Here is an 18,092-nt window from a genome sequence, read left to right on the forward strand (position 1 = left end):
GGTGGGAGTGGAGTGGAGCTTCGAAATGCAGCATGCTTCGACATTAGAGGGGCATCGGCGGCGCTACTTCTACAGCTTGCTATTGTCTAGCTTCACGTATTCTACACCTTGTGATAGAGGCACGTCGTCTACTCTACGATACTCGCTATGCCAGCTCTCACGCTGAAGTTGGCCTGCATCTCGAGCCTTGACGTCCGCGGGATCCAGGCCGGCAACTTCTTCGGCGCTGATGGAGGCTGCCCTGATCCAAGGCGTGAGGTAGTCGCACACAGGCGGGCTGTGAGCGAAAGAGCAGATGAGGTAAAGTGTCAGTCAGTGTCTCAGGAAGCCTGCCTCACTCTTGGTCGACTCACGCAAGGAGGGCGGCATCTTGCTCTGTCGCGGCAATGGCTCGGTCGCATCCCATCGGCGGGCGAAACCGTTGCGTCTTGGCTGGCAGGACGGACAGGAGCTCTTGTTCCTGAGATGCTTTCGTTGCCCATGGATGCGCCTCACTCGCGAGCGCCTTTTCCTGACTACCACCGCCGCTGCTGCCCACCGAGATCATGAAACCTAGGGGTCCCTGGCTGACGGCCGTCCTCCTCCCGCTAGGCAAAGGTACGCTGGGCAGCACCTCCCATCCTCCCATGCGTGGGGCAGGAGCATCGAGGGGCAGCAGAGGGAACATTGTCGGATACGCTAGGGCCGACTGCGGATGATGCGAAGGGTCGAGGAGGGAAGAGAGCAAGCGGACGATGAGCCAGCTGCTGCCTGACCCTCCAGCCATCGCACCATGAAAGGGGCCTTGCATGCGGAGGTAATCGCTCAGGCGACCAAGGGACGTGTCAAGACCGCTGCCGACGTCGTCGCCGCCTTCGCTGCTGGACGCAAGGACCCAGTCTCGATCTGGAGCAATGTAGCCTTGTCTGCCAAGGAGCATTTCGCATTCGTCTATACCTGCGCGATCGAATGACTCAAGGACCTCTGCGCCGATGCGGGAGGAGCTGGAGATGGAGGAGCGCAAAGCCTCGATGTCGGGCGAAGAGGACGGCACCTGGGGCTGCACCTTGTCTCCCCTTCTTGACCTTGGTGTCTCCATCTCCAACTTTGCACGCATCGCCCTGTCCCTCCCCTGTGCCGCCTCTAGCCTCGAGCATCCCTCTATGGCTCTCAGCATCTCCAGTTCTTGTCCACTACGCGACGACCCGACATCCTCATCGAGCACGACGAAGGGTGCGTCGAGAAAGTGGAACTCGTAATTCTTGGGGAGGCGCGGGATCAGTGGGGCCAGAAGCGCACGAAAGGACGCTGCTGACTGGCCGCGACCGTGCAGGCAGAGGATACGAACGATACGTGGGCGTGAGGCGGGCACGTACTCTGACATGGCTGCGTGGCGTCGGGAGCGAGTGGAATGCGAGTGGTATGGAGGCAGAGAGAGTGATGTTGTCTAAGCTCCTCCTCCCCGCATTGACCCCGCATCGCAGGCGAGGTTGGCACCCTTCAGAATGCTGTTTATTTACGTACATTGAGTCGCTGACTCAGCATTAGGTGTCCTGGTGTATCGGTTGCATGCTTTCTTAGGGTCATAGCCGACTTTAATTCGCCAATTCATGGAAGAGGCGCCGGGTTCGACTCCCGGGGACGCCCTTTTTTTTATGCACCGCGAAAAGTGGTAACGACGAAGCGATACTGCCTTCGTTTTCCCCTCTTACGATGGCGACGGACGCAGAGATGTCCAGCGCAGGCATTGGAGTCGAGAGCAATCAAGATATTAAAGACAGTCGAGGACAGAAGGAGATCGTAGCGACACCACCGTAGCCGGACGCGGGAGAGGGATGACGACGAGAGAGAAAGCAGAAGACAAGAGTGCAGACCAGCGCTACCTCGGATCCCTCCGTCGTGCTCCACCACCTTTACACGCGCACCTGCTCGTTGGAGGACGACGGCGGATGAGACTGCTCGGGCACATCCAGCACCTCGTCGACGTTCTCCCTCTCCTCCGACTCGACGATTCGCTTGCGCAGCGCCTCGACCTCTTGCTTTGTCGAATTGCTGTCAGCCGTTTCGGATCGCAGTCGATTGATGAGTCGGATACCATTGACAGCCTTGCGGAAGGTACGCTTGGCATTGAAAGCGCTCTTGATGTCCGGCAGCAAGTCGCGCTGCTCGCCCTCCTTTCTCGCAGCATCCGTTGCCAACCAAGGGTGCTCAAGGGCCTGGCTGGCTGTCATGCGTTTTGAGGGCTCGACGGTCAGAAGACGATTGATGAAGTCGCGGGCCGCATCTGACACGCCGGCCCAGTAGACTTCGGGCTCAAAGGCATAATCGCCTGCGACGATTGCTTGCATCTCTTCAGCGGTGGAGTCCCGGTCGAAGGGGGTGTAGCCGGCGAGGAGGAAGTAAGAGATGACGCCCTGCGATGCGCGCAAAGACGGAGGAGAGCGATGTCAGTGTCTGTCAAGGAACACAGGCGGATGTCTCCACCCATCACTCACAATTGCCCACATATCGACCGGCTTGCCATGCCCACTCTTCTTAAAGATCTCTGGCGCCATGTAGCCTGGTGTACCGCACGTAGTCGAGAGGACGGTGATCTTGTCCTCGTCAACGACTCTACTGAGCCCAAAGTCTGCGATCAGCAAGTCCGAATCCTCCGTCTTGTCTCTGAAGAGGAGGTTCTCCGGCTTGAGGTCGCGATGGACGATGCTCTGGTCGTGGAGGTACTTGACTGCTTCTGTGACTGTCTTGACGATGTGCGCGGCGTCCCTGGCGGCGGCGACAATTCGAGGAGAGCGTCTGAGCATGGTATCCCCTCTTCCGATCTCTTGCCTCGCTCGCACTCACTGCTCGTAGTAGCTGCCCCTCTCGCAGATGCGATCAAAGAGCTCTCCACCGACGCACAGATCCGTCACGAGATACAAGTTGTTCATCGTCTCAAAGTAGTCGACGAGAGTGACGATGGACCTGTGACCCTGCGACACCCTCTTCAATGCTGCAATCTCATTGCGTACCATGTGTTCCCTCCCCTCCATCAACTTCTTACTGATGACCTTGCATGCATAGTACTTGCCAGTCTTGATATGGACGGCCTCCTTGACGACGGCGTAAGTGCCTTGACCCAAGGTGCGGCCCGTCTTGTAGGCGCAGGGTACCGTCTGCGGCTGTGACATGTGCGCCTTGTGCGATGGGAAAGGATGAGGAAGAGAGGGAGAGAGAGAGCACGATGCTTCGGCGGTTCGAGGAGTCAAAGGATCGATTGGATGGAGAGATGGAGCGAGACGAGCGCCCGCCTGCATGTCCCGCCTGGTCCAACAAAGGCCGGCGGCTCGGAAGGCGAGCAACGAGCGAGGCGTGGCTGTGGCTGTGAGAGACGAATCAGAGCCATGAGCAAGGATTGGAAAGATGTAATTCGAGAAACAGGCGAAAGATTACAGCAAAGGGAGGCCTCGAGGCTGCTTTCAAGGGCCACGGCTGCGTACTGCCACGGTGGCATCCGTCCTCGTCGAAGTACGGGGATTCCAGCTGCCTCCGCCTGGAGCAACGATTTCAGTCATCGTTTGCTCACGATCCGTGGCGAGGGAGGTGGCTGTGCGAGGCTCCTGTTGATGCTGCTTCTCGAGGTCGTTCCGAGAGTGTGTAAGCTCCACTTGCTGTCCTTCATGCTCCTCGCCGTCGAAGCCATCGAGTCGCAGGCGGCGTAGAAGAGCGACGAATTGATTGTAGAGCTCCGAACTGTCGTCTATCAAGGGCCTGACGCGGATCCAGTCCTCGAGGTTGCGGTTGATGGCATTGACTTGAGTCAGGACGGCTTCAAGGGACTGTTGACGATACAGACATCAGCGTCTGGGTTCTGATGATTTCACACTCCGTCGCTCGCACTCACATCAGCAATGTCCCACGTAAGGCGGCGCCTCTCATCCTCAAAGAAGGTGTTGCCCCCTCCATTGACATCCGTCTGCTGAGGCGGCTGACCAGGCGTGGTCGGTCGAGTGAGGGCTACGATGGTCTCGTCAGATGCATCCTGCGTTTCATTGTTTGCCCAGCCCTCAGAAAGAGGGGACGACGCTAGCTGGTAAGATAAAGACGAGAGAAGATTGGAGGCGGCTGGTGATGAGTAGTCAAAAGAGAGGTCGCGGTGCCTGACGTTGGTGCCCATGGTGGTGTCTGCCACCTCGAGGTAGAATGGTGGAGTCAAGCTGCTCAGACCCCGCTTCAGCTCGTTTCTCAATCTCATGACACACCATCTCATTTACCCTCGTCATTCTATTTGGCACGTTGAATAAAGCGGTGTCACTTTCGCTCCCGCCCAAAGTTGAGGTGCCTGTGGGCGTCAAGACGAGACAAGACGAGGTCCGGAGGTCGCACACGCTTGCAGCTTGCCGGACTGCCGCTTTCGACTTGGGACGTGAACTCTCATACAAATCTAGCAGGCTGTCTTTGCTCCTCTCACACCTCACTTGATCGCATTCGCACGCCTCTATGGCTGCCCCTTCGTCGTCGTCGGAAGCTGACAAGGAAGCTGCTTCCAACGATGACGGTCGGCGTGGCAGAGGACCATCTCGTGTCCGCCCAGACCACCCTCGTTGCGTAGCATCATGCCTCTCGTCCATTGAAGCATGCACCGACTCGGTGGCCGAGTGCACAGATGGCATGGATCGTAGGCAATTGCAGCGCAACGAAGAGGCCAGGAGGAAGCGCGATGAGCGAGGGTCAATACCGGATCCAATCTGGAAGCGAAAGGGCATCGTGCCTCTCGTCTTCATCGTCCTGGCTTGGGTCTACCTTGGTGAGTCGAGTCGCGCGACAGCCTTCAGGACAGCCCTCTTCTTACATGTTCTTGTGCCTCTCACGCCAATGGCAGTCTACGTATGGCGCTTGTGTTCACCCGCCATCCGACAGCAAGACTCTCCTTCATCACATCCTGTCCGCCTGGCATCCAGACCAACGGGCATTGGCCTCCTTGTGGCCTTCAACATCCTCTGGCTGATGACGCTATGGTGCTATTTGCGCGTCATCCTCACGCCTCCGGGATACGTCAACGACTACTTCGACAAGGAGAGCATGCCGTCGCCGATACAGAGCGAGTGGATGAGGGACAATGTTGGGGGACCATACCTTGGTGAGGAGCAAACGCAGCCAATTCCTCATTCGCAGCAGCAGCAGGAGCAGGCGCCGCAAGCTAGTGGTAGCGGCGAAGCTACAGAATCACCAGCTGGTCCGCACGACAATGACGGCCATCCGGTCGATCCCAGTATGCCTGCTCTTGTTGGGCCCATTGGAGCTGGCATGCTTGCGGCGTCGGCTGAAGATGACGAGCATCGGCAGCAACGGCAGCGCCAACACTATCAGTCTACCCCTGCTACCTTCGACGAATCGTCCTCACAAACGCAGACTATCCAACCACCACCACCCGCAGCTCTCAAGCCCTCCTCTACGGCAGCTCCTGCCCTTCCGGTTCCTTCCCATCAGCAACAACGAAGCAACGCTCCACCCCCCGTGTGGCAAGGCCTCACTCCCAAACCCGTCCGTTCCCCGCCTTATCCAGACTACGCTCCCCTTGCCCGCTCCAATCGATACTGCCACCGCTGCCGCCACGTCAAGACACCTCGAGCGCACCACTGCAGGCACTGCGGGCGATGCGTCATGCGAATGGATCACCATTGCCCCTGGGTAGGGGGATGCGTGGGTGCGCGAAACCACAAATTCTTTTGGCACTTTCTACTTTGGGTCACGATCCTCGAACTCTTCACCCTCATCAGTGCCGCTATCCTCTTCACGCGCGGCGTCAATGGCGGAGATCGCGGCCAGTATTCCGCTTGGACGGTGGACGGCTTCGTCATCTCCCTCTTCCCCATCTGTGGGCTCTTCATCCTCTTCACTTCTCCCTTGCTCGTCACGCACTCTTGGCTGCTCTCCATCAATCAGACGACCATCGAGCATCTGGAGGTTGCGCGTATCAATCGACGCGAGGAGCTGAGCTTACAGAGCTACTTCAGCAAAGGAGGAGTGGGCTTTGAAGAGGAGACAAAGGGGAAGGGACCATGGAGCTTCGAGGCGTTGAGGGGTAAGAAGAGGATTCAGAAGGAGTGGGAGGGCGAATGGGGACATCTGCGCTATGAAGCCAACTTGTGGAAGGTAGAGCAGGAGGCTCCTTTGGGAGCTAAAGGTGGCGAGCGCTACAAGAAGCAGACTACCCGATTCAAGGACGGGCTGCTGAATTGGCGCTTCATGATGGGGCAACAGCCTTGGCAATGGGTGTTGCCACTCGGTCATAGCGCAAGTGACGGTCGAGACTACCCAGTGAATCCGAGGCATGGAGAGTACGGCCAGTGGAGGACGAGGAGAGAGTGGCCAGAGGAGCTCAGATGACGACGACACGACGGACTTTGCAACAGCGCAAGAAGCAGCGCGACGATGACGACCACATGTAGATATACCCACGCCACGCCATGGACCTTGCCCTTGTGACTCTTACTTCTATTGCACTCCAGCAAAAATCAAGTCTAGAATCGCACGAACGCTGAGGCGTACGAGACCGACGAGTCGCGAGCTGTTTGGCAGGGGCTCGATTGCTGATACGGGGAGGAGGTGGGAGAGGCGTCAGCGCCATGGCTGACGGGAGCAACGTTGTGTCTGGCTTCTCTTGCTCACCTCGTACCTCGTAAATCGCACTTCCAGCCCTTCTTTCCCTCCTTCACCAACCTTGCCCTGCTCCTCCAAACAAGCCAGAGCCCCGAGAAGCACGGCAATGGGGTGTCTCCCGCAAATCGTGTTCTTTGTAGCTCTGAGATAGCTGGTAAAGGCAGCTTGAGCCTCCTTTGCCGTCTTCTTACTGGCCGGTGATACGGCGATGGCTTGCATGCCTTCGTCATCGAGTTGTCGGATGGAGCGGTGGATTGGCATAGCCTCGTCCGGACGTGTACCAGAGCCTAGCTTGAGAGGAGAGCCACCGGGTGAGGGACGGTAGAAGGTATAGGAGAAGCGGGACCCCCTGCGTTGGAGCGAAGAGAGTCTGTGTCAACGGGGCGAGGGAGTAGGGCAAGGGGGAGAGGTGCTGCGAGATGCGCACCAATGACAGAAGTCTGAACTGACGACGAAGAAGTTGGAGGCGTCCGCGAGATAAGGCGCGAGTAGGCGGCCAAAGTGATCCTCCTTGGTCGCTGAGATTGCGCCGACAAGGATGGGCACGATCGTGATGTCGTTGCGGCTGAGGGCGAGGATTTGGCAGAGTGAGTACATGCTGTGCATTGCTGCTATTCTGTAGGCGCACTCACCTCTCAAAGACCTTCCTGACATACGGCGCATGCATTTCCATGCTATGTTCGTCCTCATCAACCCGCCTGCTCATCCACTCAAACTCGCCCGTCTCATACAGCTCCTGCGTTACCTCAGTGTCCACGGGCAGATTACCTATGGGTGTCTCGTACTCTTCGCAGCGCGAGAGGGCACAGCCGTCTAGGTAGAAGTGATGAGAGGGGCCCAGCATGAAGATGCGCTTGATGTTGGGATTATTTGAGGGAATAGCACGATAGGCATATGCGGCTGGCGGGCCAGAGTAAGAGTAGCCTGCGTGACTAAGGGTAGAAAGGGGATGGGCGTCAATAGGTGGAGCGAATCCGGAATGCTGCGACCATACGGCTCACGGTCCGATGAGAGCCCTGGCGTCCTTGACGGGCAGTTGGACGGGATCAGGCTTGACCTCGCCCTCATCAGCGACGTGCGCAGAAGGAGGGAATTGGCTCCCATCGACGGCTGCCAGCCAGCGCGTGAGGTCCTCATTGAGCTGGACTGGGTCGGACGTGTACCACGAGCCGGCATGAGTAGCGCGGCGGATGACCATGCTTGAGATTAGACCCAAGTGGGATACGAGAGAGGGGAGGAGAGAAAAGAGCGGGTGTCCTGCCCTTCGAGACTGGTCGGGCGAGGCGGCTCCACTTGAGCCCTGCCCGACCTCGACTTGAACAACGACGCAGCATCGCACGGGCCACCGACACTCAAATCACCCACCCCTGCGCACGAGGTTTCGATGGCAATGGTGTTTCTCATTTCCCAGCTCACGAGAGTCAGAAAGGAATCGCTAGAGAAAAAGTGGTGTAGACATCGGCTGATCAACCAGAGACAAGGACATAGACATAGACAATGTCGACAGATGATGCGCAAGGGTCACAGCTACGAGCAGAACAGGGCAGCTGAAACAGGGGGGTATACCAGCTGCCTTCGTCTTTCGAGGCCTCTCATGGGTAGATCTCCTTGATCGAGTCCTTGTACTTGTCCTCGACTTGCTTGCGCTGCAGCTTCTGTGCGGCAGTCATGGGCAGCTCTTCGCCGACAAGGAGGACGCACTGCACCAGCTCCATTCCCTTGTGGCCATTCTTCTTGCCGACCGAAACGAGCTCGTCCTTGACCTTGTTGGCCAGCTGCTTGTCCTTGATCAGCGTAGAGAGGTCTTCCGAGTTGCCCGCCAGCTTCTGTAGGTCACCCTCACGAGGGAATACGACAGCCATAGGTTGCTTAGCGTCCGAAGAGGCAACAAGTGCCATGTTCTGCACCACCGAGCTCGACTTGAGAGCGCTCTCGATCTTCTCGATGGCAATGTACTCTCCACCGGCCAGCTTGACCAAGTTCTTCTTACGGTCAATGATGCTCAGCGTGCCATCCTTGTTCCACTGCCCAACGTCACCCGTCATGAGCCATCCCTGGTCATCGATGGTCTCCTTTGTCGTCTCCTCGCGCTTGAAGTAGCCCTTGGTGACCGCAGGTCCGCGGATGAGGACCTCTCCCTGTGGCGGGTTGTTGGTAGAGAAGTAGCCAGCGTCTGGGACGTCCTTGAGCTTGATCTCGATCGAAGGGACGGGAACACCGACTGTTCCGTAATCCTTGTGGAATTGAGGAGTGACAATGGCACACATCGCCGAGGATTCGGTCATGCCGTACCCCTGCAGCAGTTGAACAAGGGCCAGATCCAGGAACTCCTGCGTCTCGCGAGAGATGGCAGCACCTCCGCTGAGGGCGAGGCGCAGGCGACCACCCGTGGCTGCAGCAACCTTCTTGAAGACGACAGCGTCAAAGAAGCCAGAGAGGCCGGGAATCTTATTACGCTTCACGGTGAGACCGGCGTTGAACATTCCGCGAGCGATGGTGGGAGCTGCCGAGAGCTTGGCATTGATGCCCTTGCGAATCTGCTCCCAGACCGCGGGCACACCGACCATGACCGAGGGCTTGAATGCGACCAGGTCACCCTGGCAGTTGCGTACCGACTGGTCTGTCAACGTCTTGACTGAGCCGTAGCCCATGGTAACACCGACGAAGATGAGGGAGCACTCGACGACAAATTCGAGAATGTGGGCCAGGGGAAGGTAGGCGAGGAAGGTGTCAGTGGCCAAAAGATGCTCGCCGAGGAGCTCGACGACACCGCCGACAGATGAAACGAGGTTTGCGTGGGTGAGGATGACACCCTTGGGAGCGCCAGTCGAGCCAGAGGTGTACATGATGCAGGCTACATCCTCGCTCTTGGGAGGGTGGGCCTCGGCCTTGTTCTTCTTGCCCTCCTCGAGGAGGTTGTGGAGTGAGATAACCTTGGTGCCCTCGCGACCCTCGAGACCCTTTTCGAGCTTCTTGATCTTCTCGTCAGATGGCTTGCCGTCGTAGATGACGTACTTCACACTGCGTGAGCGGGTAGAAGAGCGGTGCAGTATCAGTATGAGCAGAGGAAGAGAGAAGCGTCGGCTCCAACTCACGTCTTGGTCTCGGGAAGGACATTGGCGAGTGTGTCGATGAGGTTCTCGTTGGTAAAAACACCTACGACCTCGGGCTCGTTGAGCGAATGAGAGAGGCCCTCCTCACCAAGCGTCTCGTAGGCTGTGCAGAATGGGATATTCTGACGGAAGCACGAATGGGCGAGGAGCTGCCAGTTCAGGCTGGTAGCAGAGTAAATGTTGAAGCGGGTCTCCTTGCTGAGGCCAAGGTTGGACAAGCCGCTCGAGACGTGGGCAATCTTCTCGTCGAGCTCGGCGTAGGTAAGGTACTGCAAGCGTGTAAAGACAAAAGTGAGGAGTATGGCTGTGTCAGCGCCAGTAGCAAGGCGAGAATTTGCTTCGGTAAGGGCATGCTCGTCACCCACCTTGTAGTCGCTGAGCTCGAAGTACTGCCACTTCTTCATCTCCTTCTTCTCCTTGCCATCGACCTTCTTTGTCACCTCCTTTTCCTCCTCGTGCATCTTGACGAGGTCACGCCATCCGAGGACGGGCTTGTTGGTGAACTCTGCGGGCGAGCACCAAGAGAGTGGGTGAGTCGAGGTATCAGGTCTGGAATTCAATCTCTCACGCCGCACTTACTCTTCAGGGCAAAGTTGAAGACGTCGACCATCGTCTCGATGCCATTGCCGGGGCTGTGGGAGAGAGGGGCAATGTGATGTGCGGTGAGCTGACCGCTCGGCTTACATGCAAGTCTGCCTCTCGCTCTACTCACTTGGCAATGAGATTGTCAGGGGCCTTGTACGATCGTCTGATCCTGCCCTCTCCCTGTCACGATGATGGGGTGCAATGCTGAGTGCTCTATCCTGCGAATTGTCACCTTCCACGCTGCCGCTACCTCTCACTCACCTTGGGAGGAGCATCACCGACCTCGACGGAGGCAGACTTTGGAGGTGCCATTGGGTGCGCGTGCGAAAGGTTGAAGTTGGTAGAATTTGGGGAGGGCGAGCTCGATGTCGCTATGATGGTAAGGAGGACGAGGGGCGATGATGATGCAGCAGCGAGGCCGGACTTTTGAAAGGCGAGGGAGACGGGAGGCGAGGGCGGTCGGGCGGCCAGGCGCAGATGCAAGCGACGATGACGATGTGGGGTTGAGCCTTTGAGCGATGATGGCTAATCGAGTCGAGTCGACGGGCCGAGGTTGAGCACTGCACCCGTCGTCTTTGCTTGGCCTTTCCTTTCTCCGCCCGCCGCGCTTGGACCTCACCCCCTCTCACGAGGGCGGAGCGAGCCAAAGTCGAGGTGGAGAGACTCCCTTGCCCTCGCCTCGCTCGGAGTGAGAACACGGAGCGCGACGTCGGTGCTCAGTCGCTTCTAAGCCTGCTTCATCATCATCGCGGACGCATCGCATCGACGCCATACCACGACGATCGTAGACTACGATGCCACGCGACGCCAACGACGCCGATGATGCCTTCACAGAGGCATACCGATCTCATCGCATTGAGCAAGGCGATGATCCTTCGACACTGCCACCCCCATTGAAGCGTAGAAAGACGACCGGCGGTGGCCGAGGCAGCAATGCAGCGACCGGTGCAGACGCCGGCGGTTTCCTTCCGGATAGCAGCGATGAGGGAGAAGACGATCAAGACGATGATGAGAACGGGCCGGTGCCAGGCTTCCTACCACTCGCAGAGGTTCCACATGCCCTCTCCATCCTCTCACTGCCTACCGATGATGACGGGATACTGTCCGTCTTTCGATCAGCAGCCATCAATGATCCCAGTGCGCCAAGGAGAAGGCCCGGGGGAGAGCCTCTGACCAAGGTCATCAGTCGAGAGGACTTCTTGCGAGTCTGCGAAGTGTTACTGGAAGACACAAAGGGCGGGGAGGACGAGGAGGAAGAGCGAGCAGACGACCGCAGAAGACGCCGCCCCACAGGCAGGCCAAGCAGACTAGCAGCCGCAAAGCAGCGTAGAGCTGTACAAGACCAGATGGAGGCAGAAAGTATCAGCAGCGACTCAGAGGATGCCTATCACGGCAGTGAAGATGAGGATGAGGGAGACGACGATGATGACGAAGAGGAAGAGGCGCCGGCAACCAAAGCGAGTAGCTCACGGCGTAGACGAAAGCGTGCAGCTGATAGTGAGGACGAGGAGGGCAGAGATGACAGTAAGAGTGCCCTTGCAGAAACGGCCATTACACAAGAGCAAAGAGACATCGCTCAAGGTGCTTGGCAGCTGCTTGCAGACAAATTAGAGGAGATATACCCTGATTGGGATGGACAGAGCATCGGAAAGAAAGAGCTGCATCGTCTAGCCATCAGCGTCGGGGAGAAGCTCAACGACAAGGATGTGAGTATGGGGGAGAAAGCAATGGGGTTAATCGGCGAGAAACTGCAGCTGCTGACCATTACCACGCATTTGCACACAGGTCGAGGAGATGCTAGGACTTGCTCGCTCTTCCTTCGCCCCCGCCTCGTCCAAGTACGCTACTCGTGAATCAGTTCAGGCAGCTCGAAGATTGAAGAAGAAGAAAAAGCAGGGTAATGGCGATGCAAGCGGTGTCGACGACACTGCGATAGGCATTGACGAGTTTGCCGGTGTCTTGCTACGAGGCCGAATGATATGAGAGAGCATCTGCTCCCTTTCTTTGCTAGCCCCTGGTTGCTCTTTCTGAAATCTGCGTGCCCCGTGCGGGGGAGAAGACCCCGTTCTGGCTCCGACACGACGTCACTTTTCCCGTCGACGAGATGCGAAGCGGCGCCCGGCAGCAGGAGCAGCAGGCAGCCGTGTGCCGAGGGCGCGAGTTGACCTCGAGATCGACGAGGACGAAGCGGAGGCGGACGACAGACATAGGGCTGTGGGCGGGCAAAATCGACCGCCGGCAAGCGTCATCGAGGAGGCAAGCAAGCAAGCTTTCTTTCTTCTTGACTTGACCTGATCACGATCTCCACATTTTTCTCCTCGGAAACAGAACTCATCGGCACGCCATCAGCCAGTCTCGTCTTATCTCGCCATCACGCTGGACGAACTCGTGTGTAGCTCCACAGCCTCGCCGCAATGACGGCTGCTGGCTCGAGTCTTCCTGACGCCCTTCACCAGGTGTCGGACGCTGCAGCATGGGCGCTAGGCCTCTCAGGCAACGAAGACCCAAAAGGAGGTGACGGCGGTGCCCAGGCTCCTCAAGACGGCGACGACGACGACCACGACAGTGACGATGACAAGCCAAAGATTGACGAAGCCAAAGACGAAGATGGCAATCCCGCTGGGACGTCAGGCAAGACATGGTTTGGTTCGCTGCTACCTGGCCTGGGAAACCATGCCAACGACCCCGCCAATGCCGCCAACGATGCATACTACCACGACAGCGTAGGCAACGACTCTCGCGGCGAAGAGGAGAAGGGCAAGCCAATCAATGGAGGACAGAAGAGCAATGTCGCTGCTGCAGGTCGCAAGGACGATGCTCTAGCACGAGCTCTCCACCATCGCCCTCAGCCTCAAGGCCATCGCGACGATGAAGACGACGAAGAGCATCGGAAGGTGGATCCAAAGTCTGTCGACTGCCAGGAGAATCAAGACGTTACACTCTCATCTGCAAACCCAGTCGATGAGGCTGTCCAGTCTGAGCGCAACGATGCAGAGTATCGAGGCAAGCACCCAGAGGCATACCCCGAGCAGCCACAACATGAGGAGCATCCAGCGCATCGCGGTCCGATGTGGGCTAGCAGGCCAGATGACGCTCAGCGACAGAAGATCAAAGAGATGAAACAGAAGCGCAAACAGGCGCACAAGGAGGAGCGCAGGCGGGCTCGCAAGGAGGAAGACGGTAGTCAGGTCGACGAGGGAGAGGGCAATGATGATTCACACGACACAACGGCCACACGCCCCCAAGCAGACCGCACTACCACAGCTGGCTCATCACGATTTCGAGACATCTTCTTCAGCAAAGCTCCGCGTACTGCAGCGTCCAACGACGACGACGAAGAGCATGCTCGTCGCGGCCTGCGAGGAGCGTTTGGAGCAGGCGCGAGCGAGCAGGAAGAAGATCAAGCACAAGGCGAGGAAGAGGGCGGCAATCAGAACGATAAGGCGAACGATAGCAAAGCCGGCGACGGCGTTGCCCCTCAGTCCTCATCGGGCGGCGACGACAAGATGAAGAAGATCTCTGGCGTCATGCTTGGCCGGGATGGCGAAGGCAAGGAGCTCAACGGCTCTGCAAGCCTTTCGAAAGATGATAAGTGGGCTATTCTGAAACAGAGAGTGCAAGCTACAGGCGCCGTCGCTAAACGCCGGGCCGAGAAGTCAAGGCAGGACCAACGCAGACGAGTCACTGGTGGTCTCGACATGACGGCCGAGCTGCAGTCGGGTGTGCTGCCCGTCATCCTACTCAAGATGGCTCTGGAGAGAGACGAGGGCGGTCATCGCCGTGTACCCGTCCTGCTCAACCATCTGCGACTCAAGGTCACCGACTCGGTCAATCCTCTGCACAACTCGCAGGCCATTTTCCGCATCGAGCTCAGCTACGCGGATGACGTCCTCAAGTGGGTCATCTACCGCTCTTTGGGCGACTTTCTCACATTGCACACCCACTACCGTGCCGCTGCTCTCCGAGGCTACGTCGGCAAGGCCGTTGGAGGTGACAGCGGGACGGCAGATGGCGATGTCGGCTTGCCGCGCTTCCCCAAGACCTCACTTCCGTACCTCCGCCAGCTCCAATCACAGGGAAGGATGCGTGGCGAGGAAGGTCGCCGTATGTTTGCCAAGTTCCAGCGCGATGCCCTCGAGGACTACATCATCGAGCTAGTCAAGCGGGTCATGTTCCGTCCTGAGGCCAATCGTCTCTGCAAATTCTTTGAGTTAAGCGCACTCGGCATCTCCCTAGCTACTCGAGGTGGGTTCTCTGGAAAGCAGGGCTTCCTACGCGTCCTCTCAAAGGGAGGCAGGAAGAAGGAACAGAGCAGTCTTCTTTCGCCGATGCACTGGATCCACGCGCAAGAGCCCAAGTGGTTCATCGTACGAGAAAGCTATATTGCCATCTGTCCCGGGCCGGAGACGCACGAGATCCACGACGTCTTCCTCATCGATGGCGAATTCCGCATCGAGCGCCCCAAGCGTATATACAAGCAGGCGGCATCGCTTGCCGTTGGGGGACGCGGCGATGATAGTGAGAAGGGCAAGTCGAGCGAGGATACCAAGACGGGCAGCGACGATGACGGCAAGAAGGGCGAACAAGGCGTGGACAGCAACAAGACGGCTCTCCTCACGGAAGGGCAATGGAGCGAGCAAAGCGTCTCGCAGCGCAACGGCGCCAACACGGACGTCTCGTCTCACACTTTCTACATAATGAATGCAGAGCGCAAGCTCAAGCTCAGCGCCAAGTCGTACCGCATTCTCGAACAATTCGTCGCCTCCATCGAGCGCGTGGCCCTCCACAGCCCCTTTTCGAGGTCAAACCGCTTTGGCTCGTTCGCACCGATCCGACTCAACGTCAATGCTCAGTGGCTCATCGATGGACGAGACTATTACTGGGAGGTTTCACGAGCGCTGCTCCTGGCGAAGGACCGTATTATGATCCACGACTGGTGGCTCAGTCCGGAGCTCTATTTGCGTCGACCTGGTCAACCCAAGTGGCGCTTGGACAACATTCTCCAGAAGAAGGCGAGGGAGGGAGTCAAGGTCTTTGTCATTCTCTACAACGAGGTGTCCAACAACTTCACGCCGACTGACTCTGGCTATAGCAAATCGAGGCTCACAGCTCTCCACCCGAACATCTACGTGCAACGCTCACCTAGTCACTTCCAAACGGGGACATTCTACTGGGCTCATCACGAGAAGATGTGTGCCATCGACGAGACAATCGCTTTCATGGGTGGCTTCGACTTGTGCTTTGGGCGATACGACACGCCCGCACACGTCCTCGTCGATGACGTTGACGCGGATTACAATGATGATGCGGGTGTCAAGTCAGAGCATCTGCTAGGCCCCGCTACCGAGGACGGCCGTGAAGCACACATTTGGCCTGGACAAGACTACGCCAATGAGCGTGTCGCCGAATGGAGTGACCTCACCAAGCCGGCCCAAGATCTCTTTGACCGCACCCGCTTCCCTCGCATGCCCTGGCACGACACAGGTCTCCAGCTCATTGGCCAACCAGCACGTGACCTATGTCGCCACTTCACGCAACGCTGGAACTTCCTGCTGCGCAACAAGAATCACAAGCGTAAATTCCCCTTCCTGGTCCCTGCTCCGGACTTCACTCCACAGGAGCTCGACAAGTTTCAACTTACGGGGACATGCGAGGTGCAGATCTGCCGTAGCGCTGGGCCCTGGAGCTTGGGAACGAACAAGACGGTCGAGCATTCCATTCAAAACGCGTACCTCAAGTGCATCCAGATGAGCGAGCACTTTGTCTACATTGAAAATCAGTTCTTTGTGACAAGCACGCAAGTCGAGGGGACGATGATTGAGAACAACATTGGTAACGCTTTGGTGTCGAGAATCATTCGCGCTCATCGCGAGGGGACGAAGTGGCGAGCGGTCGTCGTCATCCCCTTAATCCCGGGCTTCCCGATGCCCATCTCGGAGCCAGATGCTTCATCGGTGCGCATCATCTGCGACTGTCAATTCCGCTCCATCTGTCGAGGTGAACACTCCATCTACGGCAAGCTGAGGCGAGAGGGCATCGACGCCGATGACTACATCTCCTTCTTCTCGCTGCGCAATTGGGGCAAGCTCAAGGGAGGCCAACTCACAACAGAGCAAGTCTACATCCACGGCAAGTGCGCCGTCTTCGACGACCGCATCGCCATCATTGGCTCAGCCAACATCAACGAGCGCTCTCAGCGAGGTGACCGCGACTCAGAGCTGGCCTGCATTATCCGCGACACAGACATGCTCGACTCGACGATGGCTGGCAAGCCATACAAGGTCGGCCGCTTTGCGCACACGATGCGTATCAGGCTGATGCGAGAGCATTTGGGTGTCGACGTGGACGCTATCGAGCAGCGCGAGGCGGCCAATGATGCGCAAGAGGTGCGAAAGCAAGACAGGACAGATGAGGACGACATGTGGGACCCGGACAGAGAGCAGCAAAGGGGCAGCGATGATAGGACGGCCAAAATTACCAAGGTGTCTGGCCGACATCGTGCTCAAAACCTCAGCACGCAGGCTGGCATGACCATCACCGATGCTGCCAAGGGTGCAAAGGCAGAGGCGATGGACTACATGTCAGGAAAGGGGACTGGGGAGGGTCAGAATGAGATGAAGCAGACGGGCAACGACGTCCATGCTAATGACGCGGAGCGCTCACGCAAGATTGACGACTTGCTACGAGATGCCGACAAAGGTGAGGGCCTGGCCCAGCGACCTGAGCTCTCTGCAGGCGCTGGCGTCAAGACAGACGATGATGATGGCGAGACCGTGGGTCACGCCAGTGAGCAAAAGAAGCACGAAGAGCTCGAAGCACGCGAAGAACGCGAGGATGACCATCAGCTTTCGACGACGGTCGAGGAGCGGCACCTGGCTGAGGCGCACACGAATCGCCATGAGCGAGCCAAGAGTGAGAATCCAGAAGATCCGCCTACTAAACATCGCCCACCTGCGGACCGTCGTCACCGTATGGACGAGTCGGCGAGCGCCCCTATCCTCAACCGCGACGACGCCAGGCGTCGCATCGAAGCTCACATGTCTGCGAACCCATGGGCGCCGCCCCTCGGTGTCCCGACAATCGACGAGGACCGCTTCGAGGACCCTGTATCCGACTCATTCTACAAGGACATGTGGCTGGCTGCCGCGATCCACAACACGCAGATCTATCGCAAAGTCTTCCGCTGCGTGCCGGACGATACGGTCACGACTTGGAGCGAGTATAAGGCTTTCCAAGCTTGGGGTGACCGTCTGGCCAAGAGCGGGCATTTCTCGAAGAAGGAAGACCAACAGGCTAGGCAGGACATCCCGCCCGAGGCTAGAGCTCAGATGGGCGGTGGGACCGCTAGCGGTGGGGGGAGCGCTAGTGCCCATGAAGAGGGCAGCGAGAAGGGCGACAAGAGCGGCAGCCACAAGAAGACGACCAGCAAGGACCACAGCCATAACCCGGCCGCCTCTGCGCCTTCACCTGGAGAGCCAGCAAATGACGGCGGCTTCTCTGAACGTGAACTTCAGCAGATGGAGGCCCTCCTTGACGAGACGGTGGGTAACCTCGTCATCTTCCCCACGCGCTTTCTTGAGACGGAGGATCGTCTGCGCAACTTCCTTTTCCCGCTCGATGTTATTCAGCCTCTTACCGTTTTTGCGTAGCTTAGCGATCGATCAGTACCCATGCACATCAACTCGACACGAACACTTGACTATACTATGTTTGTTTGCAGTTTCACGGCGTGCTGCGTGTGAGGGAAAGAGCGAGCAGCGAGCGAGGAGACCA

General features: G+C 57.9%; 8 protein-coding genes across 8 annotated transcripts; 3 read left to right on the plus strand and 5 right to left on the minus strand.

Moving 5' to 3' along the window:
* Window positions 1-13: 13 nt before the first annotated feature.
* Window positions 14-1,399, minus strand: BDZ90DRAFT_231292 (hypothetical protein). Its single transcript, XM_025505803.1, has 2 exons — window positions 354-1,399; window positions 14-277 (listed from the first exon to the last, which is right to left on the minus strand). Exons 1-2 carry the CDS (start codon window positions 1,361-1,363, stop codon window positions 70-72), a joined length of 1,218 nt encoding a protein of 405 aa, XP_025362910.1. The 5' UTR covers window positions 1,364-1,399; the 3' UTR covers window positions 14-69.
* Window positions 1,400-1,601: 202 nt separating this feature from the next.
* On the minus strand, window positions 1,602-3,190 carry BDZ90DRAFT_250726 (putative calmodulin-dependent protein kinase type 1). Its single transcript, XM_025507706.1, has 3 exons — window positions 2,824-3,190; window positions 2,475-2,745; window positions 1,602-2,393 (listed from the first exon to the last, which is right to left on the minus strand). The coding sequence occupies exons 1-3, from the start codon at window positions 3,147-3,149 to the stop codon at window positions 1,893-1,895; spliced, it is 1,098 nt and encodes a 365-aa protein (XP_025362911.1). The 5' UTR covers window positions 3,150-3,190; the 3' UTR covers window positions 1,602-1,892.
* A 176-nt stretch (window positions 3,191-3,366) lies between these two features.
* On the minus strand, window positions 3,367-4,305 carry BDZ90DRAFT_231295 (hypothetical protein). Its single transcript, XM_025505804.1, has 2 exons — window positions 3,863-4,305; window positions 3,367-3,797 (listed from the first exon to the last, which is right to left on the minus strand). Exons 1-2 carry the CDS (start codon window positions 4,211-4,213, stop codon window positions 3,438-3,440), a joined length of 711 nt encoding a protein of 236 aa, XP_025362912.1. The 5' UTR covers window positions 4,214-4,305; the 3' UTR covers window positions 3,367-3,437.
* An 86-nt stretch (window positions 4,306-4,391) lies between these two features.
* On the plus strand, window positions 4,392-6,751 carry BDZ90DRAFT_278682 (zf-DHHC-domain-containing protein). The gene is made up of 2 exons (XM_025509111.1): window positions 4,392-4,765; window positions 4,841-6,751. Exons 1-2 carry the CDS (start codon window positions 4,459-4,461, stop codon window positions 6,346-6,348), a joined length of 1,815 nt encoding a protein of 604 aa, XP_025362913.1. The 5' UTR covers window positions 4,392-4,458; the 3' UTR covers window positions 6,349-6,751.
* Window positions 6,023-7,819, minus strand: BDZ90DRAFT_250729 (UPF0103-domain-containing protein; the record flags this gene model as incomplete). The annotated part of the gene is made up of 5 exons (XM_025507707.1): window positions 6,023-6,551; window positions 6,631-6,970; window positions 7,049-7,186; window positions 7,254-7,553; window positions 7,623-7,819. The coding sequence occupies 5 exons, from the start codon at window positions 7,817-7,819 to the stop codon at window positions 6,483-6,485; spliced, it is 1,044 nt and encodes a 347-aa protein (XP_025362914.1). The 3' UTR covers window positions 6,023-6,482.
* A 188-nt stretch (window positions 7,820-8,007) lies between these two features.
* On the minus strand, window positions 8,008-10,759 carry BDZ90DRAFT_238456 (acetyl-CoA synthetase-like protein). Its single transcript, XM_025507339.1, has 6 exons — window positions 10,581-10,759; window positions 10,447-10,499; window positions 10,314-10,366; window positions 10,100-10,239; window positions 9,717-10,003; window positions 8,008-9,642 (listed from the first exon to the last, which is right to left on the minus strand). The coding sequence occupies exons 1-6, from the start codon at window positions 10,629-10,631 to the stop codon at window positions 8,214-8,216; spliced, it is 2,013 nt and encodes a 670-aa protein (XP_025362915.1). The 5' UTR covers window positions 10,632-10,759; the 3' UTR covers window positions 8,008-8,213.
* A 165-nt stretch (window positions 10,760-10,924) lies between these two features.
* Window positions 10,925-12,249, plus strand: BDZ90DRAFT_144643 (hypothetical protein). The gene has a single exon (XM_025503494.1). The coding sequence runs from the start codon at window positions 11,114-11,116 to the stop codon at window positions 12,170-12,172; it is 1,059 nt and encodes a 352-aa protein (XP_025362916.1). The 5' UTR covers window positions 10,925-11,113; the 3' UTR covers window positions 12,173-12,249.
* Window positions 12,250-12,592: 343 nt separating this feature from the next.
* Window positions 12,593-17,991, plus strand: BDZ90DRAFT_231298 (phospholipase D). Its single transcript, XM_025505805.1, has one exon. The coding sequence runs from the start codon at window positions 12,734-12,736 to the stop codon at window positions 17,966-17,968; it is 5,235 nt and encodes a 1,744-aa protein (XP_025362917.1). The 5' UTR covers window positions 12,593-12,733; the 3' UTR covers window positions 17,969-17,991.
* Window positions 17,992-18,092: the final 101 nt, after the last annotated feature.

This window comes from Jaminaea rosea (genome assembly GCF_003144245.1).
Source record: "Jaminaea rosea strain MCA 5214 unplaced genomic scaffold BDZ90scaffold_4, whole genome shotgun sequence".
Lineage (NCBI taxonomy): Eukaryota > Fungi > Basidiomycota > Exobasidiomycetes > Microstromatales > Jaminaea > Jaminaea rosea.